Source organism: Tachysurus vachellii, chromosome 4 (genome assembly GCF_030014155.1).
Source record: "Tachysurus vachellii isolate PV-2020 chromosome 4, HZAU_Pvac_v1, whole genome shotgun sequence".
In the NCBI taxonomy this organism is placed as follows: Eukaryota; Metazoa; Chordata; class Actinopteri; order Siluriformes; family Bagridae; genus Tachysurus; species Tachysurus vachellii.
In genome coordinates this window covers 16709478-16731135 of record NC_083463.1, presented here as the reverse complement: position 1 = coordinate 16731135, position 21658 = coordinate 16709478, and the positions used below count along the sequence as shown (strand labels likewise).

Below are 21658 nucleotides of genomic sequence, written 5' to 3'. Positions count from 1 at the left end.
AATTCCTTCAAAAAGAGATAGAGCTGTATTACACATTATGTGTGGAAAAAATACTTCTTCAGCAAGTTTTAAAAGACAAAATAAGTCAGCCACTGAGTAGAGCCCTGAATATTAATGTCTGTGATGTTAATAGTGACATTATGAGCAAAATGTCCCAGCTTGCGCAAGTATGTGTGTGTGTGTGTGTGTGTGTGTGTGTGTGTGTGTGTGTGTGTGTGTGTGTGTTCGTGAAATAAAATAGACCATGTCTCTGTTTGCCTTTGGCTTTGGGACCAAAGTTTTCAACAAAGTATTAATTCATTATTATTAATCTTTTCACCCACAGCTTTCGAACCAGTATATGCCTGAGTATGCTAAATGTTTGGACATTATATATGGGCCTTTCGTTTGACTTTAAGCTGAATGACTTTTGTGTTTGAGTGACGCACAGCAGAATTTTGACAATGCCTCTGTACAATGTGGCCTTTTTAAAAATTCGGAGCTGTCAGAAAACAGCGGACGATATGAACACACAATGACGCTGTTGACTTCAAACCTTTAACCCTCGGCTGTTACCCATGTTCATCTGTAAAGACAGGAGGGGGGGGGGGAGTGGAGAGGGGGGGAGTGAGAGAGAGTCAGGGAGAGATGGGGAGGGGGGGAGAGAGAGAGTGGAGAGGGGGAGAGAGAGAGTGGAGAGGGGGAGAGGAGAGGGGGGGAGGAAGAGATAGGGGAGAGAGGGAGAGAGAGAGGGAGGAAGAGAGATGGGGGTGAAGAGTTCTTTTTCGATTTTGATATATAATTATTTTTTCTTTTCTTTTGCCTCTCTGTTGTCCACATGTACTGTTTCAGCGTCGCAAGGTTCAGTACCTAGTGCTGGAATTTAGACGCTCGCGCTTCTGATTGGTTCATTGATCAGCCCATGAGCCAATCGGCATCAAGATCATTTTTACACGAAAGGCTGTAAACAGGTAGGTCAATTTACGACGACAGCTAACAACAGTCTAGCAGCAGTCGCGCTCTCGAACAATCCTCGGGTCATTTTTCTTGTTTGTGGATATAAACTTTTTCGCGTCTTTTGAAAATTTTATCAAGGAGGAAGTAACTCGGCCACATCTCTTGTGTTTACCGCCGACTAAAGCGCTGCATAAGTGGGACTCAGGGCAAAGTGTGACGTGTTACCGCAGAAATTATTAGTTAACATAACATTCAGATCCCAGGTTATGCTATTACTAATAGAGTGTATTCTATTTGACACACTGGTGCTGTACAGAGACAGTTTCGCTCTCTGGGACATGAGTAACTGATGTGTTTGGACCGCACAGTGAGGATGAGCGCGTGGACAGTGCAGGTGTTCACTCTGTGCGTGCTGCTGCACTGGCTGGGGCTCCATTCACCTGCACGCGCACAGTCTTCGGAAAGCAAGCAAGGTGAGTGTCTCTTGTCAGAAAATACACAATATTACAGTATAGTTTATATTTACACTTATAGCATTTTATTTACGTTTTTTATATTTGTGTGAATGTGTGTGTGTGTGTGTGTGTGTGTGTGTGTGTGTGAGTGAGTGAGTGAGTGTGTGTGTGTGTGTGTGTGTGTGTGTGTGTGTGCAACTAGGCGTAGCTAAGGTGCTGAGATTTAGCTGTTGTCGGCTTGATTAAATCAGTGCTCGCCTCTGGCAAGTGAATAAACCTGTTAAACTTGTATTCTGGTTGCGCGAGATTCACAATTAATGACAGGCACCCAAACTGTTTGTTTGTGTGTGTGTGTGTGTGTGTGTGTGTGTGTGTGTGTGTGTGTGTGTGTGTGTGCGTGTGGAAGTGGCGCTTGATTTTTGGCCCGTGGATAGTGTTGATTAAGTAAGGTGGAGCAGCATAGGTACTACAACAACAACAACAGGTGTGTAACCCTGCTGATGTCACACACCACAGGTGGCACTGCTGGTAGGACAGGTAGACTCTCTAGAACTCCGAAAACATGTCAGTCAATCTGCTTCATGACTTCTAAATATTGACTTGTGTTCTGCTTCATTGTTATTTATTATTATTATTATTATTATTATTATTATTATTATTATTATCCAATGCCTTTAGACATTTTTCAGTTTCCGAACTTTGTTTACTTATTTCACACTCAATTCCTTAATTATCGAACTATTAAAGAACACAATCCGTTACGATTAATAGACAAGCTTTTTACCCTCATAGCTTGGAGAATTTTGTTTATATGTACACTCAGTGGCCAGTTTATTAGTTAGCAATCATTAACCTATTAAACATGTGTGTGTGTGTGTGTGTGTGTGTGTGTGTGTGTGTGTGTGTGTGTGTGTGTGTATCTAAGTATAGAATTTACGGCCTCACTGTTTGCATTGCCTAACACAGTGGTTCTCAAAGTGGTGCCCATGAAGACTCAGGGAGTCTGTGATTCCAGACCCACCATTATCTTTAGAATTACATTTATTGTTGAGTTTTTATAGTTCTAAATCTTTTTGATTAATCATTTTAAATTGAACATTTTTAATCCAACAAGTGGCCTATCAATAATGCACATAATGTGTCAGTGGATAGATCAGGAATAAAAAGCATAATTGCTGTAATAGAAAGACAAAAAATTGACTGGATTTAAAGGATGTACATGAAATAAATTTGAATTGTGCAGTCTGTGGTATTTATAAGACTGTTAAAGGAGCCACTGCCTAGAAAAGATCTGAAACTTGCTGCTCTAACACACAAATTCTTGCTGAAGATTTAATAAATGCTGTGCTTGTTTAATTTTTCGTTAATAAAGTAAAGCCACTGCAAGATTTGAGAATTAATTCATCCGGCACGCCTCTAAAAAAATCTAACTGAGAGTCGAGTCTGTATTGGAAACAGCTAGGTAAACAACAAGAAGTGTTCTGACATAAAAATAGGTATCATAAGTTTTATGAGGTAGTATGTAAGTAATGAAGACAGGAAGATCAAGGACTAGTCTGACTTTGTTTTTGTGTTTGCCAATGGCAACAAAAATGTGTATACAAATGAGACGGAGCCAGAAATGATTTATGTTAAAGAATAATCTCAGTGATGTGCAGTTTATGAACACTAAACTATAATGGGGCAAAACAATAGTTGTTTACTAAGTTGTGAGGTTGTGAAGGTACAACCGTTTAGACAGAAAAAGATTCCCGATGGGTTGATAATTTTCCAGTTAAACAGGATCGTGCTCAGGTTTCCTAAGACTCGTGTTGACAGCAGAGGTTGCAGTAGCAGTAAGAGTGTTACGGATGAATAACAGAATGAATTGACAGATGGAGCAGAGATGTCAGAAAGACATGTCAAGAGAAGTTGTCTGGGGAAAATGAATAGGATTAAGAGCTTATTTAAGAGAAAAAAAAAAAGAGTAGTCCAGCTTCTCAAGGGCTTGTAGGAAAAAAATGGGGGGGGAACTTAAAAATGTAAACAAATTACAAATGTAATAAAGGCATTCAATTTTACAGATGAAATTAGGAGAATCATGGTAAGCTGAGTGAGTTTGTTATTGGTAGTAAAAGGAGTTTTGGGCTTATGAACAGGTCTCTTAGTCTTTTGTATGTGGGCTGAACAGTAAGATCTGGCTTTTTTATGTAAGCACTCAAAATTCCAGACTTTGCTTTCAGTGTATGGAGAGCTTGAGTACACAGACATCTGAGTATATCTGCATAGGTTCAAGCACAGACATGAACCTGTGTGAGAGAACAGTTCACAAGGATACAACAGGAGCCAGACTATAGCTGGTTACAGAGTTGGCTAATGTAAGTGGTTCAATCTAGACAAACACTTGATTTACATGTTGCCTTGTATTCAAATTGCATTACATCATGGTTATCACAGAGACTTGCTCTTTTCTTTAAACCTGCGCTTAGATAGAACTAAACGACCATGAGTTCACACTCACAATCAAATATGGGTAAAAGTCTCAATCTAATAGAGTAGACTTTTGCATGCTATTAGCTGCATCTTAAAATCATTTAATAGATTTTTTTCATGCTTAGTGCCTCCTTTAAAAAAAATCCCCCCAAGACAAGATGATGACAGAGTGTATCGTAAGCAAGTATTCTTGTGTTGTTTTTTCCGGGAGGACAAATAAAGGCATGATTGAACTTTTGTGTTGTAGCTGTTATATAAACAGATATATTCAGTTGCCTGTAGCCATTGTGGACATGGTTCTGAGTCAATGCTTTGTGTGTGAGGAACTCCCACTGGATGTTAATGGCATTCCTTTAATCATGTAAGGGAACACAGCACATACTGTACAATCCTCCTCATTTGCCTCTAATGAAAATGGTCATGGTCAAAAACAGCCTTTAAACACAACCACTTTCAACACTAAAACATCCCCCTCTCTTCTTGTGCTTGTTTATCTGGATTCACCTCAACAATTTGTTGTTTTCCTCAACAATTTTGCATTAATTTCACAGCTACTTGGCAGAATTAGAATAACGTACTAGTGTAGAGTAAAGTGACTATGTTTGTTGTTGTGAGTGAAAGACAGATGAAGACAAAGAACAGTGTATGTGTGTAAAAAGTAAATCAGTGCAAGAATCTTTATGGTGTTGTTCACTTAGATAGGTTTCGAGTTACAACAGTTATAGCTGACACAGACTTATTTAGATAAACAGATTTCACAGCACCTGCAGTGCAACTTCACAAGCACACAGAATGCAATTTGATGTGAGTCCGAAATTAAATTCAGTTGAAATAAAATTTAGTGCACAAAGTAGAAAAGGCATGTAGCTCCAGCAGTCAGATACATTGACCTGCCTGCAGCTCTTTGGAGTGTAATGGGTTAAATCTGATGGAGTGGTTCTTGTGCATTTTTTCTGTCAGCAGCAAGATATGCAGTCTAAAAGGGACCGCACCAGCGATTACAACTTACATGTAGTCAAACCCAGTAACCCAGTACAACAAACTCGCACACGCCCAAGCATGAATATATGCATACACACACACACACACACACACACACACACACACACACACATATATGCACACAAAGGCATACCTGATAAATCAGGAGTTATTTGACCACACCTAGTCTTGCCGCAGGAACAGAGTGACCTGTGAACTGTGCAAAACAAAGTTATCAAGTGAAGTGTCTGTGCTTGTGTGTGTTTGTTTGTGTTAATCTTTTTTGGACAGACTCCAAGTTTCTGTTTACCACTGTCATCATTATTGTTTCATTCAACATGTTTGTCCCATATGTTTTTTCTACAGTATTATTTTTTTTTCTTCCAATGTATCTCTTTCTCTCTCTCTCTCTCTCTCTCTCTCTCTCTCTCTCTCTCTGTTTTTCTCTGATTGTGTTTGGTTATTTTGCTGTGTTCATGTGTTAATGCATGTACACCAACTGTGGATTATCAACTGTGTATTTTTGAATGTAAAATAAAGTAGTGATAAATAATTCCCTTTTTCTGGGGAGGGGTCAATGGGAGAGAGAGAGATAAGGAGTGTGAGATGTGGAGGACATTTGGGCGGGTTTCTGTACTTGTTTTCGCGCTGTTTTAGAATGGATGCATTGTGTGTTTTCTCTTCATCACACACACACACACACACACACACACACACACACACACACAGAACTCTGTAATAGACCCAGAGACATGCTTATCATGTATTAGTGAGCAATTGATTCGCCAGTATATTTCTATTATTGCCCCATATAAAACCTATACAATTCTGTAGATTCATATTTATATATAAAGATTGCAAACATTTTATTATAGTGTAATAAAGACAGCTAGTTTTGTTTTGAATAATTCCATGTTTACAGTTTGAATAGTTAAAGTTAAGGTATAATTAGATTCTATTTTTGTAAAAAGCTTTTAACAATGGACATTGTCACAAAAATATTTTATTTTAAATTGATCCCTAATGAGTAAGCCAGAGGTGGCAGCAAGGGAAAATATAATATGAGGAAGAAACCTTTAGGGGAACCAAAGTCAAAAGGGAATTTATCCTTATCTATATCCTTATCATCTTCAGTATGAATAATTTATGAATATGAAACAACCGTTTTAATTGGGATTAGGGGGGATCTGGTAGTCTAATGGTTAAGGTGTTGGACTACTGTTTGGAAGGATGTGAGATCGAATCCCAAGTCCACTACGCTGCCTGCCACTGCTGGGCCCCTGAGCAAGGCCCTTAACCCTTAATTGCTCAGCTGTATTTAAAAAAATGAGATAAAAAATACAAGTTGCTTTGGAATTTGGGAAAAGTGTGTGAGGTTTCTTCTCATGACATGCAGCCAAGGTTAAGACATTCATTAACTCAGGACATTGTACTGTTCAAGTGTTTTTTTGATCATTAGGTCGTAAATTGAGTTTGTTCTTGGAAAGCTGCTGTTTGTAAAAATCTGTTAATCAGTGAAGCTCAAAAATAAAAACCAGCAGCACCAAGTTCCTTTTTTCTTTTAGGAGCTTGTTTGATCCCCATTGAATTTCTATGAAAATGTACATTTGAATAACAAAATAGAATTGCCTACGTCTCTCTCTACGTCTGGTCTGTAGTCACTGATGTCTTATAGATCCCAAGTTTTTTTTAGGATGGGAATAACCCTTTCTCTCTTGAAGGTAGTTGGTCTCATGACCAGATATTAGGGATCCATTGATGATTGTTGTGATGAAGGGCAGAAAGTCTTGTGAGATGTTGTGGAGAATAGTGGACGGGAGTGGATCCAGTGGGCAGGTGGTAGGATTGGAAGACTGGATGAGTTGCAAGCTCTCTCTCTCTCTCTCTCTCTCTCTCTCTCTTTCTCTCTCTCCCTCCCTCTCCCTCTCCCTCTCTCTAGTACGATCACTTTGGATGTCCATGATAATACAGCCATCTCTCACACTCTCTTTCTCTCTGCAGTCATGTGTTCAGGCACTCAGAACTTGCTGAGTGTGACAGGAAATTCAGAATTGCAGTACCAGCGGATGAAGGAGATCTACACCGGCTGCCAGATTGTCATGGGCAACCTTGAGATCACTCACATGGAACACAATCGTGATTTCTTCTTCCTAAAGGTAAGAGAACTGTGTGTGTGTGTGCCTGACTTTGATTTTTAGCAGCCATGAAATCCCTCTAGATCGATAAGCATACGCGTGCATGTGTGTGCATCATAAATGTCTTTCACCTGTGAGCTAATTCTTTCATTATATCCCAGTGTTTTACTGCAAGCAATACTGTGTCAGATATTTCCTGAAACTTCTGCTTGGCCATAACAGTTCTTTCTCTAAGTCTGTAAGATATTGGAAGACACTCACGGCAAACCTAATACCCACAAACTAAAATTAGAAATGTAATCTTAAATGTGGTATTTTACCATTATAAAGCCTTAAATATATTTATTTATTTATTTATTTGTCTGTCTGTCTGTCTGTCTGTCTGTCTGTCTGTCTGTCTGTCTCTCTCTCTCTCTCTCTCTCTCTCTCTCTCTCTCTCTCTCTCTCTCTCTCTCTCTCTCTCTCTCTCTCTCTCTAGTCTATTCGTGAGGTTACAGGTTACGTACTAATAGCTATAAACCAGTTCAGATCCCTGCCATTGGAGCAGTTACGTGTAATCAGAGGAACATCACTGTATGAAGAACAATTTGCTCTTGCTGTCTTAGTTAACTACCAGAAGGATGGAGAGTATGGGATACGGGAGCTGGGCCTTACACATCTGACAGGTACAAACACAAGCACGCAGATTTCTATTAGTATACTTATTCTATTTGTGTGCCAAATGCAGCACACATTTTGCAACTCCCTCCTCCTCCGTCTGCTTGGCAGCAGGTGTGGCCATAAGCAGAGTTGCATATGTCAACAAACAGAAGCATTTAAGTGCTTATCTTCATTAATGTGTTATAACTGGACAACCAGCCAAGCAGCCTAATTAGCATTTTCATTATATAACCTGGAATATTTTGCTCACCTGAATTCTGTTATTAAGAGGTATTTCATAAAAACAATGATGAACTAAAACCTTTTTGCTTTCTTTTGCATTTGTTTTGTGAGCAGTTCCATTTTGAGAAAACATTAAAAGAAATCCCTGCGATTTTTTATCATTGCATTATTAAATGCAAGTACTTTAGCCTTCCCCTGAAAACTCTCAGAAAAATCTTCAGTGTAACATATTTTGAATCTCTAATATTTATTTTTCACCTACAAGCTTAGATAAAGTTTATGTATTAACTTAAATTCATTAAAAATAGAAGTTTTCAGACACACAATCGATATAAAGGTTTACATACTCCCTTTAAAAAAGCAGGTTTTTTGAAAATGATACTGTGATAATATAACAACTTTTTTCAATTTCACTGTGAAAATATAACGTGTGAAAAATGATCAGAACATTTTATAGGGGGAAAAGGAAAGGTAAACAAATATAGTGTTGAAGCATCTCTTAATTATAGTACAACACTTAGTCTTTTTGGATAAGAAAAGATTAGCATGGCACATGCTGACTTTTATCCAGATTGGTGCAAACTGTTTTAAAGGATATAGAACTATCTTAGTTAATTGAACATTTGGAGCAAGGAAGGAAAACACCTGATATAGGATGCCAGTACATCACAAGTGACCATTCAGAACTTAGTGTGGCCAATCCACCTACCAACAAGAACCCAGAAAAAAAATCAACATAGGTGAGGAAAGAACATGCGAAACTCTGTACAAACAGTAACCGGAGCTCCGGATCCAACCAGGCACTACTACACAATGCCACCCAAAACGGACACTGAGAGCAAAAGAAAAAGAACAGTAATTCAAGAAAGAGGAAAAGAGATGGAGAAAGAAAAGACACTAGAGAGTATAATTTACGTGACTAAATAAATAAAGGATAAATATAAGTTTAAAACCATATTTTGAAATTTTATATTTCTGTTAAGCTGCTTTGTGACACTCCTCATTCGCTGTACAATTTGCTGAGTGCTGAATTACATAAATTAATAAAGTAAAATGAATGAATAAGAGAAATAGTAAAATAAAAATACAGTTTAAATAAAGTTTCAAATTTAGTTCAAATCTTAAATAGCGTTTAAATAAAATGTTACATTTTTGTCCCTGCTTTGCTCTGAGTAGAACCTGATTGCCTTTACCTAACCAAAATACCTCTGAACCAAAGCACATATTACAGGAAATTCCAGTTTTTCTGTTTATTCTGAAATCTGAACTATAATGTAATGTATAGCTCATTTTCTCTTCTGCAGTAGGTGTGTGTTTTCAGTGCAACTGTTAACCGTCACACAGATAGTTTCAGGGACAAGCTCAAGCCTGCTCCATTCAGGACTAAACTATTACTAAGCAGGATTCTTTTACATCAGTGTGGGGGTTTGTGAGTGCGGGTGCATAGGTGTATCTGGTACATCAGCTTGTCTTAAATTTCTAATTTGGTCCTGCAAAAATAATCCCAGTTCATTTTGCATAACTCTTACCATTTTCTTTTCAGTCAACTGGCGACTGTATTGTAGTATTATTTGATGCAGACTTGCACAAGAAAATTGTTTTTGTATGTACATTTTAAAATTTGTGAATTGTTCCAAAATTCCAAGTGTGTAGGTAATAGGTTTTATTGTTGTGCAACACAAGATTGCACAATATTCCATTGCCCAACTTACAGAATAAAATGCTGTTGAGCTTTGTTACCTGGTATGTAGGTTGGTGTGGTGTATTGATTGTATGCGATGTGTATTTTGATAACAGTGTGTCACCTGCTCTTTCTGAGCACTGTGCTGTAGCTGGTTAACATTCTCCCTAAACAATGACTTATCACTATTTTTGTTTATGCAAAAAAAAAAAAAGGGCTGTTTAATTTGTTAAACACAGGCGCACATTCCTAGCAGTTATAGTGTTTAACACATGTAGACATGCTAGATGTGTTGTTTTTCAATTTGCTATTGTGTGTTTGTAGAAATTTTGGAAGGGGGCGTACAGATCATCAAGAATGAGTTCCTGAGCTACGCACCACAGATCAACTGGCTGGATATTGTAAAGGACAGTGGAGCTAAGGTCCTTATTGAGGACAACGGACCGGAATGTAAGCGACATTTAAAGCTTTACACTGCACAGTAATGTAACATAAGAGCAGCATAAGAGTGTTCTAACTAGTATGCTTTGAATGATAAAATGACCTTCATACTGTCATTCATACTGTATTGCTGATTTGATTAGGCATTAGACATATATTTCCTGCGGCACTCAGTTACCTATTTCAGGGTTAGAAATAATTGTGATTGCAACGATGTGCAGTTTTACTGAAACAGAGGTGTTGTGAGCCTAATTTGGTGCAAAATGTCTTCTAGATTTTAGTAGAAGTAGTATTTTCCTCACATCAGAAGAAAGCTCCAAATTTCAGTTCCATTTCATACTCTGTTGTTGGGATGTGCACTTATTATGTCAAATAAGAACCAACAAGAACCAGAGTTTGGCTCTAAATGCAAGTCAGACATACAGCAAATGCTATTTACATGTCAGTAAACAACCCCAAACAAAAGCACTCAAGAATGCAGAAAATGCATATGTCATTCCTTCTGTCAGCTCAGGATTAAATGGTAAAATCATTGTTTTTTTATGTTTCTTATTCTTATTAGGTTTTGTTTTATTTATTATTATTATTATTATTATTATTATTATTATTATTATTATTATTATTATTATTATTATTATTATTATTATGCACATTTCACAAACACATTTTCCTGTTTAGTTCCGTGTCATGAATCTTGTGACGGACATTGCTGGGGACCAGGTAGAGACAGCTGTCAGACTTGTGAGTTTTAACATTTTCACTTACACACACACACACACACACTCTCTCTCTCTCTCGCTCTCTCTCAAACGCACATTTACATTCTGTCTCTTTTATCTCTCTCAGTGACTAAACTGGTGTGTGCACCTCAATGTAATGGTCGCTGTTTTGGCCGAAGCCCTAGTGAATGCTGCCATATCGAGTGTGCAGGAGGCTGCACTGGGTCACAGGATACGGACTGCTTTGTAAGTGAAAGGACATTCAAGCACTCATTTTTATAATTATGGTATTGAAACAACACCTTGCAAACTTGTAGCTTATAAAAAATGCTTTTCAAATCAGGGGGATAACTACATTGTTTTCACTGCTGCCACACACCTCAGCTGGCTAATGAATAGCAAATAATCCAAGTAATAAGCTGACTTAAATAAGCTGACTTAAATACGTACAAGGTTCATGAATCACCAGTGAAAAATATTTTTGTGTGTGTCGGGGTGTGTGCAGGCCTGCAGGAATTTCAATGACACTGGCTCGTGTGTGCCTCAGTGTCCTCAGGGCGTGATATACAATAAAGTGACATTTAAACTGGAGCCGAACCCAAATGAGAAATATCAGTATGGTTCTGTCTGTATAGCCCAGTGCCCCCGTAAGTACTGTTACACTCCTCTTCATTTGATCATTACAGCTACCTGAACATTTAAACCTTTTTAAAAGAAACCTTTTCGTTGTTTAAATGTACTTATACAGTTGACAGCTATTATTATGTTTGTGCCACTGAATAAAGTGGTAATTGATATGTAATTAATTAACATAATCAATTGATAAATCATTTGTCAAGTCAGGTAATAAAAATGTATGTGCAAATTAATGAGCCTAAAACAAAAGCTACATTCAATTTGATTGTCATTATGTACATTATATACATTCATATTCAGCTGTTCATTAAAAAATGCAAACTGTTTATTCAACATCTGATGAGCAGATATATTATTAGTAGTATTTGTAGTATAAGTAGAAGACAGGTGATCAGGAAAAAGTGTTTAACTTCTAAAGAATGACTATGATGACCTAAAGGTAATGTTTGGGTGACCTAAAGGTACCTGTTCTGTCTTTCTTGATCTCTTTTAGCGAACTTTGTGGTAGATGGAAGTTCATGTGTTAGCAGCTGCCCTCCATATAAAATGGAGGTGGACAGGAAAGGAGTAAAAAGGTGTGAACCGTGTGGTGGCCTTTGTCCGAAAGGTAGCATACCAACACAGATACATGCATGAATACACACACACACACATGGCCATGCACACATACCCACACCCACCAACAGCAAACAGTGAACCCATTCACAACACAGAGACAGCATAATGCAATCTCACAGGCTTTCAAGTTCATGAACTCCTATATAAGTTCATGCTCTCTCAATTCAATTCAATCCAATGAGCTTTCTCTCTCTTGTTTTCTCGCTCTCTTTTCTTCTGTCTCTAGTGTGTGAAGGTACTGGCTCACTCTCCAGGCAGACAGTGGACTCTAAGAACATTGACAGTTTCATAAACTGCACTAAAATTAAGGGCAGTCTCCATTTCCTCGTCACAGGCATTAATGGGTGAGTGGTGGTAAAACATACTAACTTCAGAAGAACACTGTCATTATATTAACTGCACCACCATAAATGCTGTCTGAGGAGAATGCAGGCATAAGTGTCTGTAACCTGCTGTCTATGATTTACAGTGATCCATTTAACAACATCTCAGCTCTTGACCCCAAGAAGCTCAAAATCTTCAACACTGTTCGAGAAATCACAGGTTTGTGTGCATTTATCTGATAAGTCCATGCATTTCATGCACTGTTGCTAGTCTACAATAGATGACACTCATTTGCTTGCTTGCCAGATTTTTTGAGTATTCAGTCATGGCCTGATCAAATGGATGATCTGTCAGTGTTCTCCAATCTGTCAACGATACAAGGTCGAAATCTCTACAAGTAAGAGACAGACTTCATGTCTTGCACCAAACATTACATGTAAAAGTAAACATAAACATTTTTTATGTGATAATAGATATATATATATTACCGTCTTTTTTTGCATTTGATTGCTACCTGAATATCATAAAAGCTGATTAAAAACATGATTAACAGAATCAGTTGGTTTAAATTAGAAGATTGCAAATTATTAACCACTAAACAATTTAATGGACTGTTTTCTATAAATGCTTTTCTAATGTAGTGCATTAAAGTGTGTGTCACTACAAGTCATTTTGGAAATAATCTCCTTCATATGTATAACTAACATGATTTGATTTTTCTTATAGTGCTGACCTATTGTAAAGTAAATACAGTATAGTATTTGTTTGATGTCCTAAACAAACCCTTTCTACATCTCTCCTTCTTTATCTCTCTCTACATTACTCTTTATTTGTCCCTTCTTCCCCTGTCAGAGGAGTGAGGACTAAGAGGTAGGATTCCTTGACCTGACTAACTTACTTCACCTCCTGCCCGATCAAGCACAAACCTTAGATTTGTGTGTTTCCATTGGTGCCCAAATGACTGGATTATTTTCTCTTTCTCTCTATCTATTTCCTGTTTCCTTATAGTGAATGGTTTCACCTGGTTATTTACTGGTTATATATTATTCATTCACTGGATTTAGGTGCATGTTTGATTGCAGCAGAAACATTTCAGTTGGATCAGTTTCAATACAAATACCATTTGCACTTTAAGTAGTCTTTTTGTAAGGTAATTTGTGCATTTCCATCTTGGTGTGGATCTTCTATATCTCACTGATGTGCTCGTGCTGGTGTCAGGCTTGCTTTATGGTGACGGTTCAAAATTGGTGGGAGGTGGTGGAGAACCAAGGGGTCTTTATCTATAATTTTGAATCACTCTCATGAAAATAATTTGTTTCTCTCAGTCGGGGCTACTCTCTGCTGGTGATGAGAATTCCTACACTGAAATCATTGGGTCTGCGCTCTCTGAAGAGGATCAATGATGGTGGCATCTATATCGCACAGAACCAAAAGCTGTGCTACCACCAATCTGTCAACTGGACACGCTTGTTTGGCCCACGTGTCCAACGCCAACAGAAAGCTCTTGACATCAGAGATAACCACTCTCAAGATGAGTGTAGTAAGTGTTTGTGCATGTATCTTCTTTAATAGATCCAAGCCTGGACAACACATGATTAGTACTCTTCTGGAGCTTATTTTAACCAGCAGTGTTCACAATGACATACAGTCCCCAAAATGACAAAAAAAAAAAACTAATCACTAGCTAACAGCTAACATCCTTAGCATTTCATTTAGATAAGGAAAACTCCACAATTGTTCTTTATAAAAAAAAAATAAAAAAAAAACGTCAATAATTTTACAGTAAAAGGCTACCACATAATTGAAAAGTTTTCAGGCAGTGATATCAGTGCCTGTTTGTGTGTTTGTTATACAGTTAGTGAGGGCCATGTGTGTGATCCACTCTGTTCGGCCAATGGCTGTTGGGGTCCAGGGCCGGACCAGTGTCTGTCTTGTAAAAACTACAGCAGAGGAGGAACCTGTGTTCCAGCCTGTAACTTCTTACAAGGGTTAGTCCTTTGACCTTTGATTAAAAGCATCTAAAAGTGGTGGCATCTCATTTATTGTAGGCTACAGTTTTTGATTACTTTTTTAAATTTTCATACAGTGCAAACAAGAACCAAATTTAATGTTACTGAAATTAAAGATACAGTTTAATGCAGTTATAGCTATTTGTAGCCACAGCAGTTAATTTTTTTAGTGTCATGTCACTGTATACTATACTAAAACAACAGTGTTTTGCAATATATGAGTCATATTCGTTTCTCATGACAGGGAAAAGAGGGAGTTTGCTGGGCCAAATGGAGAGTGTATGCCATGTCACTCTGAGTGCGCAGTGCAGGAGAATAGACACACCTGCAGTGGACCAGTAATGAGATAACAATACTTATTCTTATTTTCTTGCATTTCTAACTTCAATTTCATGCACACTGCACCATACAACTATAGATAACAAAAACAAACAAACAAACATTTGCACCCTGTTCAGTATGTCTTATTGGAATGCATAAGTTGATTTTTAGGAGTTTTAAAAATAGCATAAAGTTAATAGAATGATTATAAACTGTTTATTAATTGTTCTGGAAGTTTACAATGTTATTCATGTATAGTAGGATATTGGTAGGTGTTCAAATTAATATCTCTTTTGCTGTCTGTGTTGTTCTTTAGGGGGCAGATCAGTGTGCTGTTTGTGTGAGTCTGCAAGATGGGCCACACTGTGTCTCCTCATGCCCACAGGGAGTTATGGGAGAAAAACGGGTTATTGTTTATAAATTCCATGACACTCAAAGCAAATGCCAGCCCTGTCATTCCAACTGCACCCGCGGGTGAGACCATAGTGACAGTTATACTGAGATACGGGAGTGTGTGAAAAGCCTCATATGTTTTCTTGTGTATGTTCTTTGCTGACACTGACTTCAGAAGCTTGTTTTCATGTCATTTCACCTTAGTGTGGGGTAACATGCTTCTGTGTATTTTATTTTCATTTGATCTCTGCCTGTGTTCATTTTGTTTTAATTGTAGTCTTGTCTTTGCCTTTGCCCTGCAGTTGGTTTATTTTCCTTTTATGTGTTGATTGTTTTCTCCTGTTTTGTATTAGTTTCTGATCCGTTTGTCTATTTAAGTCCTTCTGTTTTTTCGTCTCATTTCAAAATCTTATCTTGCTTTTCTGTCAGTTTAATGTCCGATCTGTGTTCTTACGGTGTTTTCTGGATTCCAGTTCTGTGTTACTTGTCATTTACTTTTGTCATTCTCTTTGTTTTTTTAATCTATGCCTGTTCATTGCCTACAATTATGGCTTATCCATATCGCCTGCTTGTGCTGTGATCCATGCTTAAAATAATATAGATTTGGCATGCCTTGAAATCCACACTTCACAGGAAAGTCTTTAAATGATAGATTTTCAGTTCTTTTCTCAGATCCTCTGAATAAATAAGTTGAAAACATTGGAGTACACTTTTTTAATACGTAGGACACAGATCTTAATATTACATCAATTAAATAGTAATCAGTTTAAAAGATTGTCTAATATTTTCACCACAATGCATGTTATGTTTATTCTTACTGTAATTTATGATTCATGTACAGACATCACACAGGCGCTGTGATTCATGCTGCATTGTCTTTTAACTCATCCCCTAACTGCTTCCAGCCCTGCAGTGAAACAATGTCATAAACCAAGTGCTTACTTCAGTGCATTTAGTAATTTTTATTTCTGTGGACTTCAGGTGCACAGGACCAAGTTTGAGAGACTGTATGGAATCCCCCAAGAGAGCATCGTCTGGGTGTGTGTCTCCCTCTGCTGGTCAAAAGCAACAATGGATTATGCTTTTGTTTTGTACATGCAGTTAGGATTAATAATCTTTGACTGATGTGAGTGTGTGTGTGTGTGTATGCACAGGTTGCCAGTGACTGCCATTGTGCTAGGTGCAATAGCCTGTGTGCTGGTGGGATTCTTTGTGTTCGTGATGGCTGCTCTATATCGCCGCAGTCTGGCCATCCGACGCAAGCGTGCCATGAGGAGATACCTTGAGAGTGAAGAGGTTTGTATATGTTCTGGATAGCTACATAGAAATGTCACGGAAGTATGTTTTTGATAGCTTGTAGAAACTTGTAGAACCTTTCCATAAAATCTCACATGAAATTGCACAGACCCTTTTTTACTGAGGTTGAACTCAAGAACTTTAGGCACATTTTACCCCTGTAATTTTAGCTCCTGAACTATAATTTCAGTATCCCGTATATATGCTCTCTGCAAGTGTAGGAGACGTCACAGCGTAATTAACTTTTATAACCTGTGTTTACATCAAGCAATACAGCATGACTGGTAAAACAACAACAGTGACTCAAAAAGTACATTTTTTTAGTAAGTACACTAATTAAGTACATTTTGTACACATTTCTAGGGATACCTAGGGATTGTTTTGCTGTACTGGGGTTGTATGCTGAAATAACACATCTGTTGTATGTTTGCATCACGTTGTCTGTTTTGCTAAATGCTCATATTTTGTAGCTCTTGTTAAGTAGAAATTTACATTTAAATACATAAGTACAGTTGTGTGTTTATGGGTTCATACGTTTGTCTTTTTCATTTCTGTAGAGTTTTGAGCCATTGGATCCTGGGGAGAAAGGGACAAAGGTTCACACTCGCATTCTGAGAACATCTGAACTAAGAAAGATTAAACTTCTGGGTACAGGAGTGTTTGGTACTGTCCACAAGGTATTTTCACCAAAATCTGTCTAATTAATCTAATACTCTTCTAACTTTAAACTCTAATCACACAGCCTTATTTCTGTTGCTTTATCACATATTTCTCTTCTCTCCTCAGGGTTTGTGGATTCCAGAAGGAGACACAGTAAAGATCCCTGTGGCCATAAAGACTATTCAGGACCGCACTGGGCGACAGACTTTCCAAGAAGTTACAGATGTAAAATATACACAAACACACACACACAAATTCACATACAGTTCCATAAGGAAATATTGGAATGACAGAACTTCGGCTTTGGTTTCCTGATAATTTATACTAGATGTGTTTAACAACTTAGAAATCAGGCAGTCAAACAGCCATTTCTTGTGTCTTGTAGCACATGTTGGCAATGGGCAGTATGGACCACCCCTACATTGTACGACTCTTAGGCATCTGTCCTGGGTCCTCTTTGGAGCTGGTCACTCAGTACATGCCACAGGGGTCCTTACTGGGACATATAAGGCAGCAGAAAGACAATCTCAACCCACAGAGGCTGCTCAACTGGTGTGTGCAGATCGCAAAGGTGAGCTGTCTGCATTTTTCTATATGTATGTTACTTATTGCATTATATACTATTTAAGAAGTAAAGAATAATGTAAGTGGGGCATGGTGGCTTAGTGGTTATCACGTTCGCTTCACACCTCCAGGGTTGGGGGTTCGATTCCCGCCTCCGCCTTGTGTGTGTGGAGTTTGCATGTTCTCCCCGTGCCTCGGGGGTTTCCTCCGGGTGCTCCGGTTTCCTCCCCCAGTCCAAAGACATGCATGGTAGGTTGATTGGCATCTCTGGAAAATTGTCCGTAGTGTGTGATTGCGTGAGTGAATGAGAGTGTGTGTGCCCTGCGATGGGTTGGCACTCCGTCCAGGGTGTATCCTGCCTTGATGCCCAATGATGCCTGAGGCACAGGCTCCCCGTGACCCGAGGTAGTTCGGATAAGCGGTAGAAGATGAGTGAGTGAGAGAATAATGTATGAAATTACATTAGTTTAAAGTCTGAGTTTAATCTGATCTTACAAAAATGTTATTGCCTGTTGTCTCTTAGGTTATAACACTTAAAGTGTCGGTACCTCCCCAGCTTTCCCCTTTTGCTCTCTAGAAGTGAATACGCAAACAAACAAAAAAACACTTCCATGCTAAAGAGAACCATGAAAGATTCCTCTGAACTGAACACACTCTTGTGACAGAAAGACTTTATTTATTTTATTACATCAAGAGAAATGATTATATTACCTGTGATTTAAATGATTATTTATCCAGATACAAGGGGCTGTTACTCATCGCTTCTTCTCTATCTCAGGGAATGTATTATCTTGAAGAGCAGAAGGTTGTTCATAGGAATCTAGCTGCCCGGAACATCCTTCTCAAGAGTGACTTTGTGGTCCAAATTGCTGACTATGGCATTGCTGACCTGTTTTATCCCGACGCCAAAAAATGTTTCTACGAAACAAAGGTGAACCAGACACCAATCAAGTGGATGGCCCTTGAGAGTATTTTATTCCGCAGATATACGCATCAGAGTGATGTGTGGAGCTATGGTGAGTGTTTTGTGTCAGTTGAATGTGTGTGTCAGTTCACAGACAAGAGACATTCACAAAGCAAGTCTGATGTGTGTGTAATGCACCATTCATTGGCATCTTTGCCCTTGTGTAGGTGTAACTGTCTGGGAGATGATGTCATATGGGGCAGAGCCTTATGCTGCAATGAAACCACAGGAAGTTCCAGATCTGCTGCAGAAGGGCGAGCGCCTGTCTCAGCCTCAGATCTGCACAATTGAGGTCTATATGGTTATGGTCAAATGTAAGTCCCCTAAATCTCTTATTCGTTTTTAAATGAAAATGTAACAAAAATATTATTTGAAACTGTAATATCTTTTGTTGATTTATTAAATTGTAACTGCTTGATCTTTTACCTACTGTATTGATGGGTTTACCTTTGGGTTATAATAAAGCAGAGAAAACAGAGCAGATGCTTTTTACTGTTGTAGTGATAAGCTAAAAACACAGCTGTTGTAATTGTTCTAATGCATAATGTCTTGCCACACCGCTACACAAGTGGTTTCTGAACACTGTTTTTTATTTAGTTTTCATTTGTCAGTCAGGGATATTAACATTAATCACAGAATTTTTTGTCTAGAGTTTTGGTTACTCACTCAACTCACGGTCGATATAGAATGAAACACCACTGTAAAACCTATTTGCTTTCTCCTGGCAGGCTGGATGATTGACGAGAATGTTCGACCAAGTTTCAAAGAGTTAGCCAGTGAGTTCAGTCGAATGGCTCGAGACCCACCGCGGTACCTTGTCATCAAAGTAAGGCATCAAAGTAGTTTAACAGAACACTTTTAAATGCCTAGAGCATGAGATCATTCATTTTAATGTTTACACATATACATATATAGTAATTATAGCAGTATTACTAAATTTTCAATACTAATTTGATAGGGAGAGTGCACTGCTCCTGACCCTGCCTCTGATGAGGCAAACCATCGTGGCACTCAAGTGCACATTCTTGGTGAGGGGCTGGAGGAGCAAGAGGATGAGGCACTGGAAGACGGCATGACCACACCTCCTGTATACCTCACACCGTCTAGAAGCCTCTCTAGATTGCGTGTGGATACTAACAGGGTGAGAATTTCATTTTCTAAATTAAGAAATTTAATAATAATTAAACAGCCAGCAAGTTGAAAGATCGAACTAACATATTCTGAACCGAGTGAGATTTTAATACATGCAAGTTACTGTGGCCTAAATCAGTTTGCTTCTGTCCTTAAATATTCCTAATATTACCATGATTTTGTTTTATGCAGGCCAGTCTCACCCTTGCTGGTTATCTGCCAATGACCCCAAGTGTCGAGGGCTCTATGCAGGTATGTCTCATTGTGGAATAGTGTCTACTGTCATTGAAACAAATGCCTTCTTTGGATGCTGTTGTCATGTTATATGAGACAATGTTTCTTGTTTTGCTGTAGACTGTGTGGCCACCACGTTCACGCCTCAACTCCGCACGCACTATTTCTGATAGTTCTGAGGGACATGGCACCCTGGTAGAACTAGAGATGAATGAAGATGTGCTGTTGTCTAGCAGTCTCAGAGGAGTGCAACGTCGGGAGGACAGTGCCTATATATCTCAGAGGGACAGCGAATCAGGCCCTCCAGACACACCCATTCCTGACACGCCGTCTCCATGTAGTGAGGGGGAGGAAGACCAAAATGGATATGTATTGCCAGGACTAAGTGACAATTCAGACAGAGGTGTGTGAGAATAATTGTGTGATACCTTTGTATCTCATTATTTATTTTATTGATTCAGTTACCACTGTTGCAGGCACATAGTCATAATAATTATGTCTAACAACATCTCCCATCCGTCTCTCTTCAGAAACGATGTGTTCTGTGCCTTCCCGTGTGACATTGTGTAATGGGAGGTTATCTATGGGTCATTCATGTGAACTTTTAGAGGAGCATGACAGTGGTGAGGAAGAATATGAGTACATGAACAATCAAAACCTCCCCCTCAGACAAACAAAAGGCCGGAGCCAAAACTGCTGTCCGCTAACAAACCGTAATTTCAGTATACACAAATCTTCAGGTGGCAATCATAGGTTATCCATGGAAGGTACAGAAAGCAGTGGAGGCCTTTCTCAGTCCTCCTTGGATGAAAGAAGTCATAGCAATGCTGACCTTCCATCCAGCGAAGCAGAGTATGCAGAGGCCAACCTGAACCAGGATCTTCAGTATGAATATATGGACATTCGTAGTGGTGCAGGGGTCACAGCACCAAACACTAACCCCAGAATGGACCTCCTAAGACAAGGAAGCCATATTTCTTCCAAGAAATCTAATGGGAAAGAGGAGTGTGAGGAAGAAGAGTATCAGTACACAAACTGCCAACCAAGGCTGAGGCGATCACTCATGGTTCACGGTTTGTTAGAAGGGGAGGGGGAGGTGTATGAATATGAAGAAATGGACTCTCAGGTTGCAGGGGGAAACTCTGGCGCTGAATACCAGAACCTACAGGAAAAAGCAGATGAAGAGGAGACCCAGGGGCAGCCCCGTCATGGGGTCAGGCCATATGTTAAAGTCCATGCAGGAATGAGAAAGGGCAAGGAAGGGACAGACCGGTGTTTTGATAATCCTGACTACTGGCACAGCCGATTGTTTTCAAAAGCAAATGCGGTGCGTACATAAGATGGGAGAGTGTCATTAAAATTATAAACAAAAATACCATAGTAAAATTAGAAAGAAACTGAGTATAAAGAAAAATGATTGGCAATACCTAAGATCTGTAAAAGCATTTTTTTTTAACAATCTGTCAATAAAGAGTAATTTTCCATGTTTAGTAGCATATGAGAAAAGCTCTGAATTTTACAATTATATACACCTATACCTTTGAATTAGCTTTTGTATTTTTTTGAAACATAGAAAAGAACTTCAGTACCTTGTATTGAGCTTACTGTATACATCAAGTACACAGATCACTGCATACAAATATAGGAACCTCAGTTTATATTAAACAGCCACTGGACCTCAGGATGTGAATCACTTCCAGTGATGAACGCTTGTATTAGTTCTGTGTAGATATTTTTTTACTATTCAGTATGTCTGTTACAGGTGTGTTTTCAGCCTTGTACAAATTCATCGTGGCAGCTTGCATA

The 21658-nt window shown here is 38.6% G+C and overlaps 1 protein-coding gene and 1 long non-coding RNA gene across 5 annotated transcripts in view; one reads left to right on the top strand and one right to left on the bottom strand.

Moving 5' to 3' along the window:
* The window catches only part of LOC132844534 (uncharacterized), a 10323-nt gene extending 5265 nt beyond the window's left edge, over positions 1-5058 (bottom strand). The window contains exon 1 of the long non-coding RNA XR_009648351.1: positions 4999-5058. This is a non-coding gene — a long non-coding RNA (uncharacterized LOC132844534). The remainder of the gene's footprint in view (positions 1-4998) is intronic.
* On the top strand, positions 960-21658 carry erbb3a (erb-b2 receptor tyrosine kinase 3a). Of its 4 annotated transcripts, none has more exons than XM_060868063.1 (28): positions 960-1409; positions 6846-7000; positions 7458-7644; positions 9867-9992; positions 10662-10724; positions 10830-10948; positions 11208-11349; positions 11832-11945; positions 12183-12300; positions 12426-12499; positions 12587-12677; positions 13133-13150; positions 13606-13820; positions 14136-14268; positions 14534-14627; positions 14927-15084; positions 15985-16041; positions 16158-16299; positions 16857-16976; positions 17086-17184; positions 17345-17530; positions 18302-18539; positions 18655-18801; positions 19216-19313; positions 19446-19628; positions 19811-19870; positions 19973-20255; positions 20383-21658. In XM_060868063.1, the coding sequence occupies exons 1-28, from the start codon at positions 1286-1288 to the stop codon at positions 21189-21191; spliced, it is 4353 nt and encodes a 1450-aa protein (XP_060724046.1). In that variant the 5' UTR covers positions 960-1285; the 3' UTR covers positions 21192-21658. The 4 variants fall into 4 exon arrangements, with proteins under 4 accessions (XP_060724046.1, XP_060724045.1, XP_060724047.1 ...); XM_060868062.1 differs by having other exon boundaries at positions 13606-13824; positions 14140-14268; XM_060868064.1 differs by lacking the exon at positions 13133-13150.

Excerpts from the sequence above, each read along its gene's own strand:
- erbb3a (XM_060868063.1), top strand. The coding sequence starts at position 1,286 with ATGTGTTTGGACCGCACAGTGAGGATGAGCGCGTGGACAGTGCAGGTG. Across the intron at positions 12,500-12,586 it reads CACTGTTCGAGAAATCACAG|ATTTTTTGAGTATTCAGTCA; the intron begins GTTTGTGTGCAT and ends CTTGCTTGCCAG. Across the intron at positions 14,628-14,926 it reads GACACACCTGCAGTGGACCA|GGGGCAGATCAGTGTGCTGT; the intron begins GTAATGAGATAA and ends GTTGTTCTTTAG.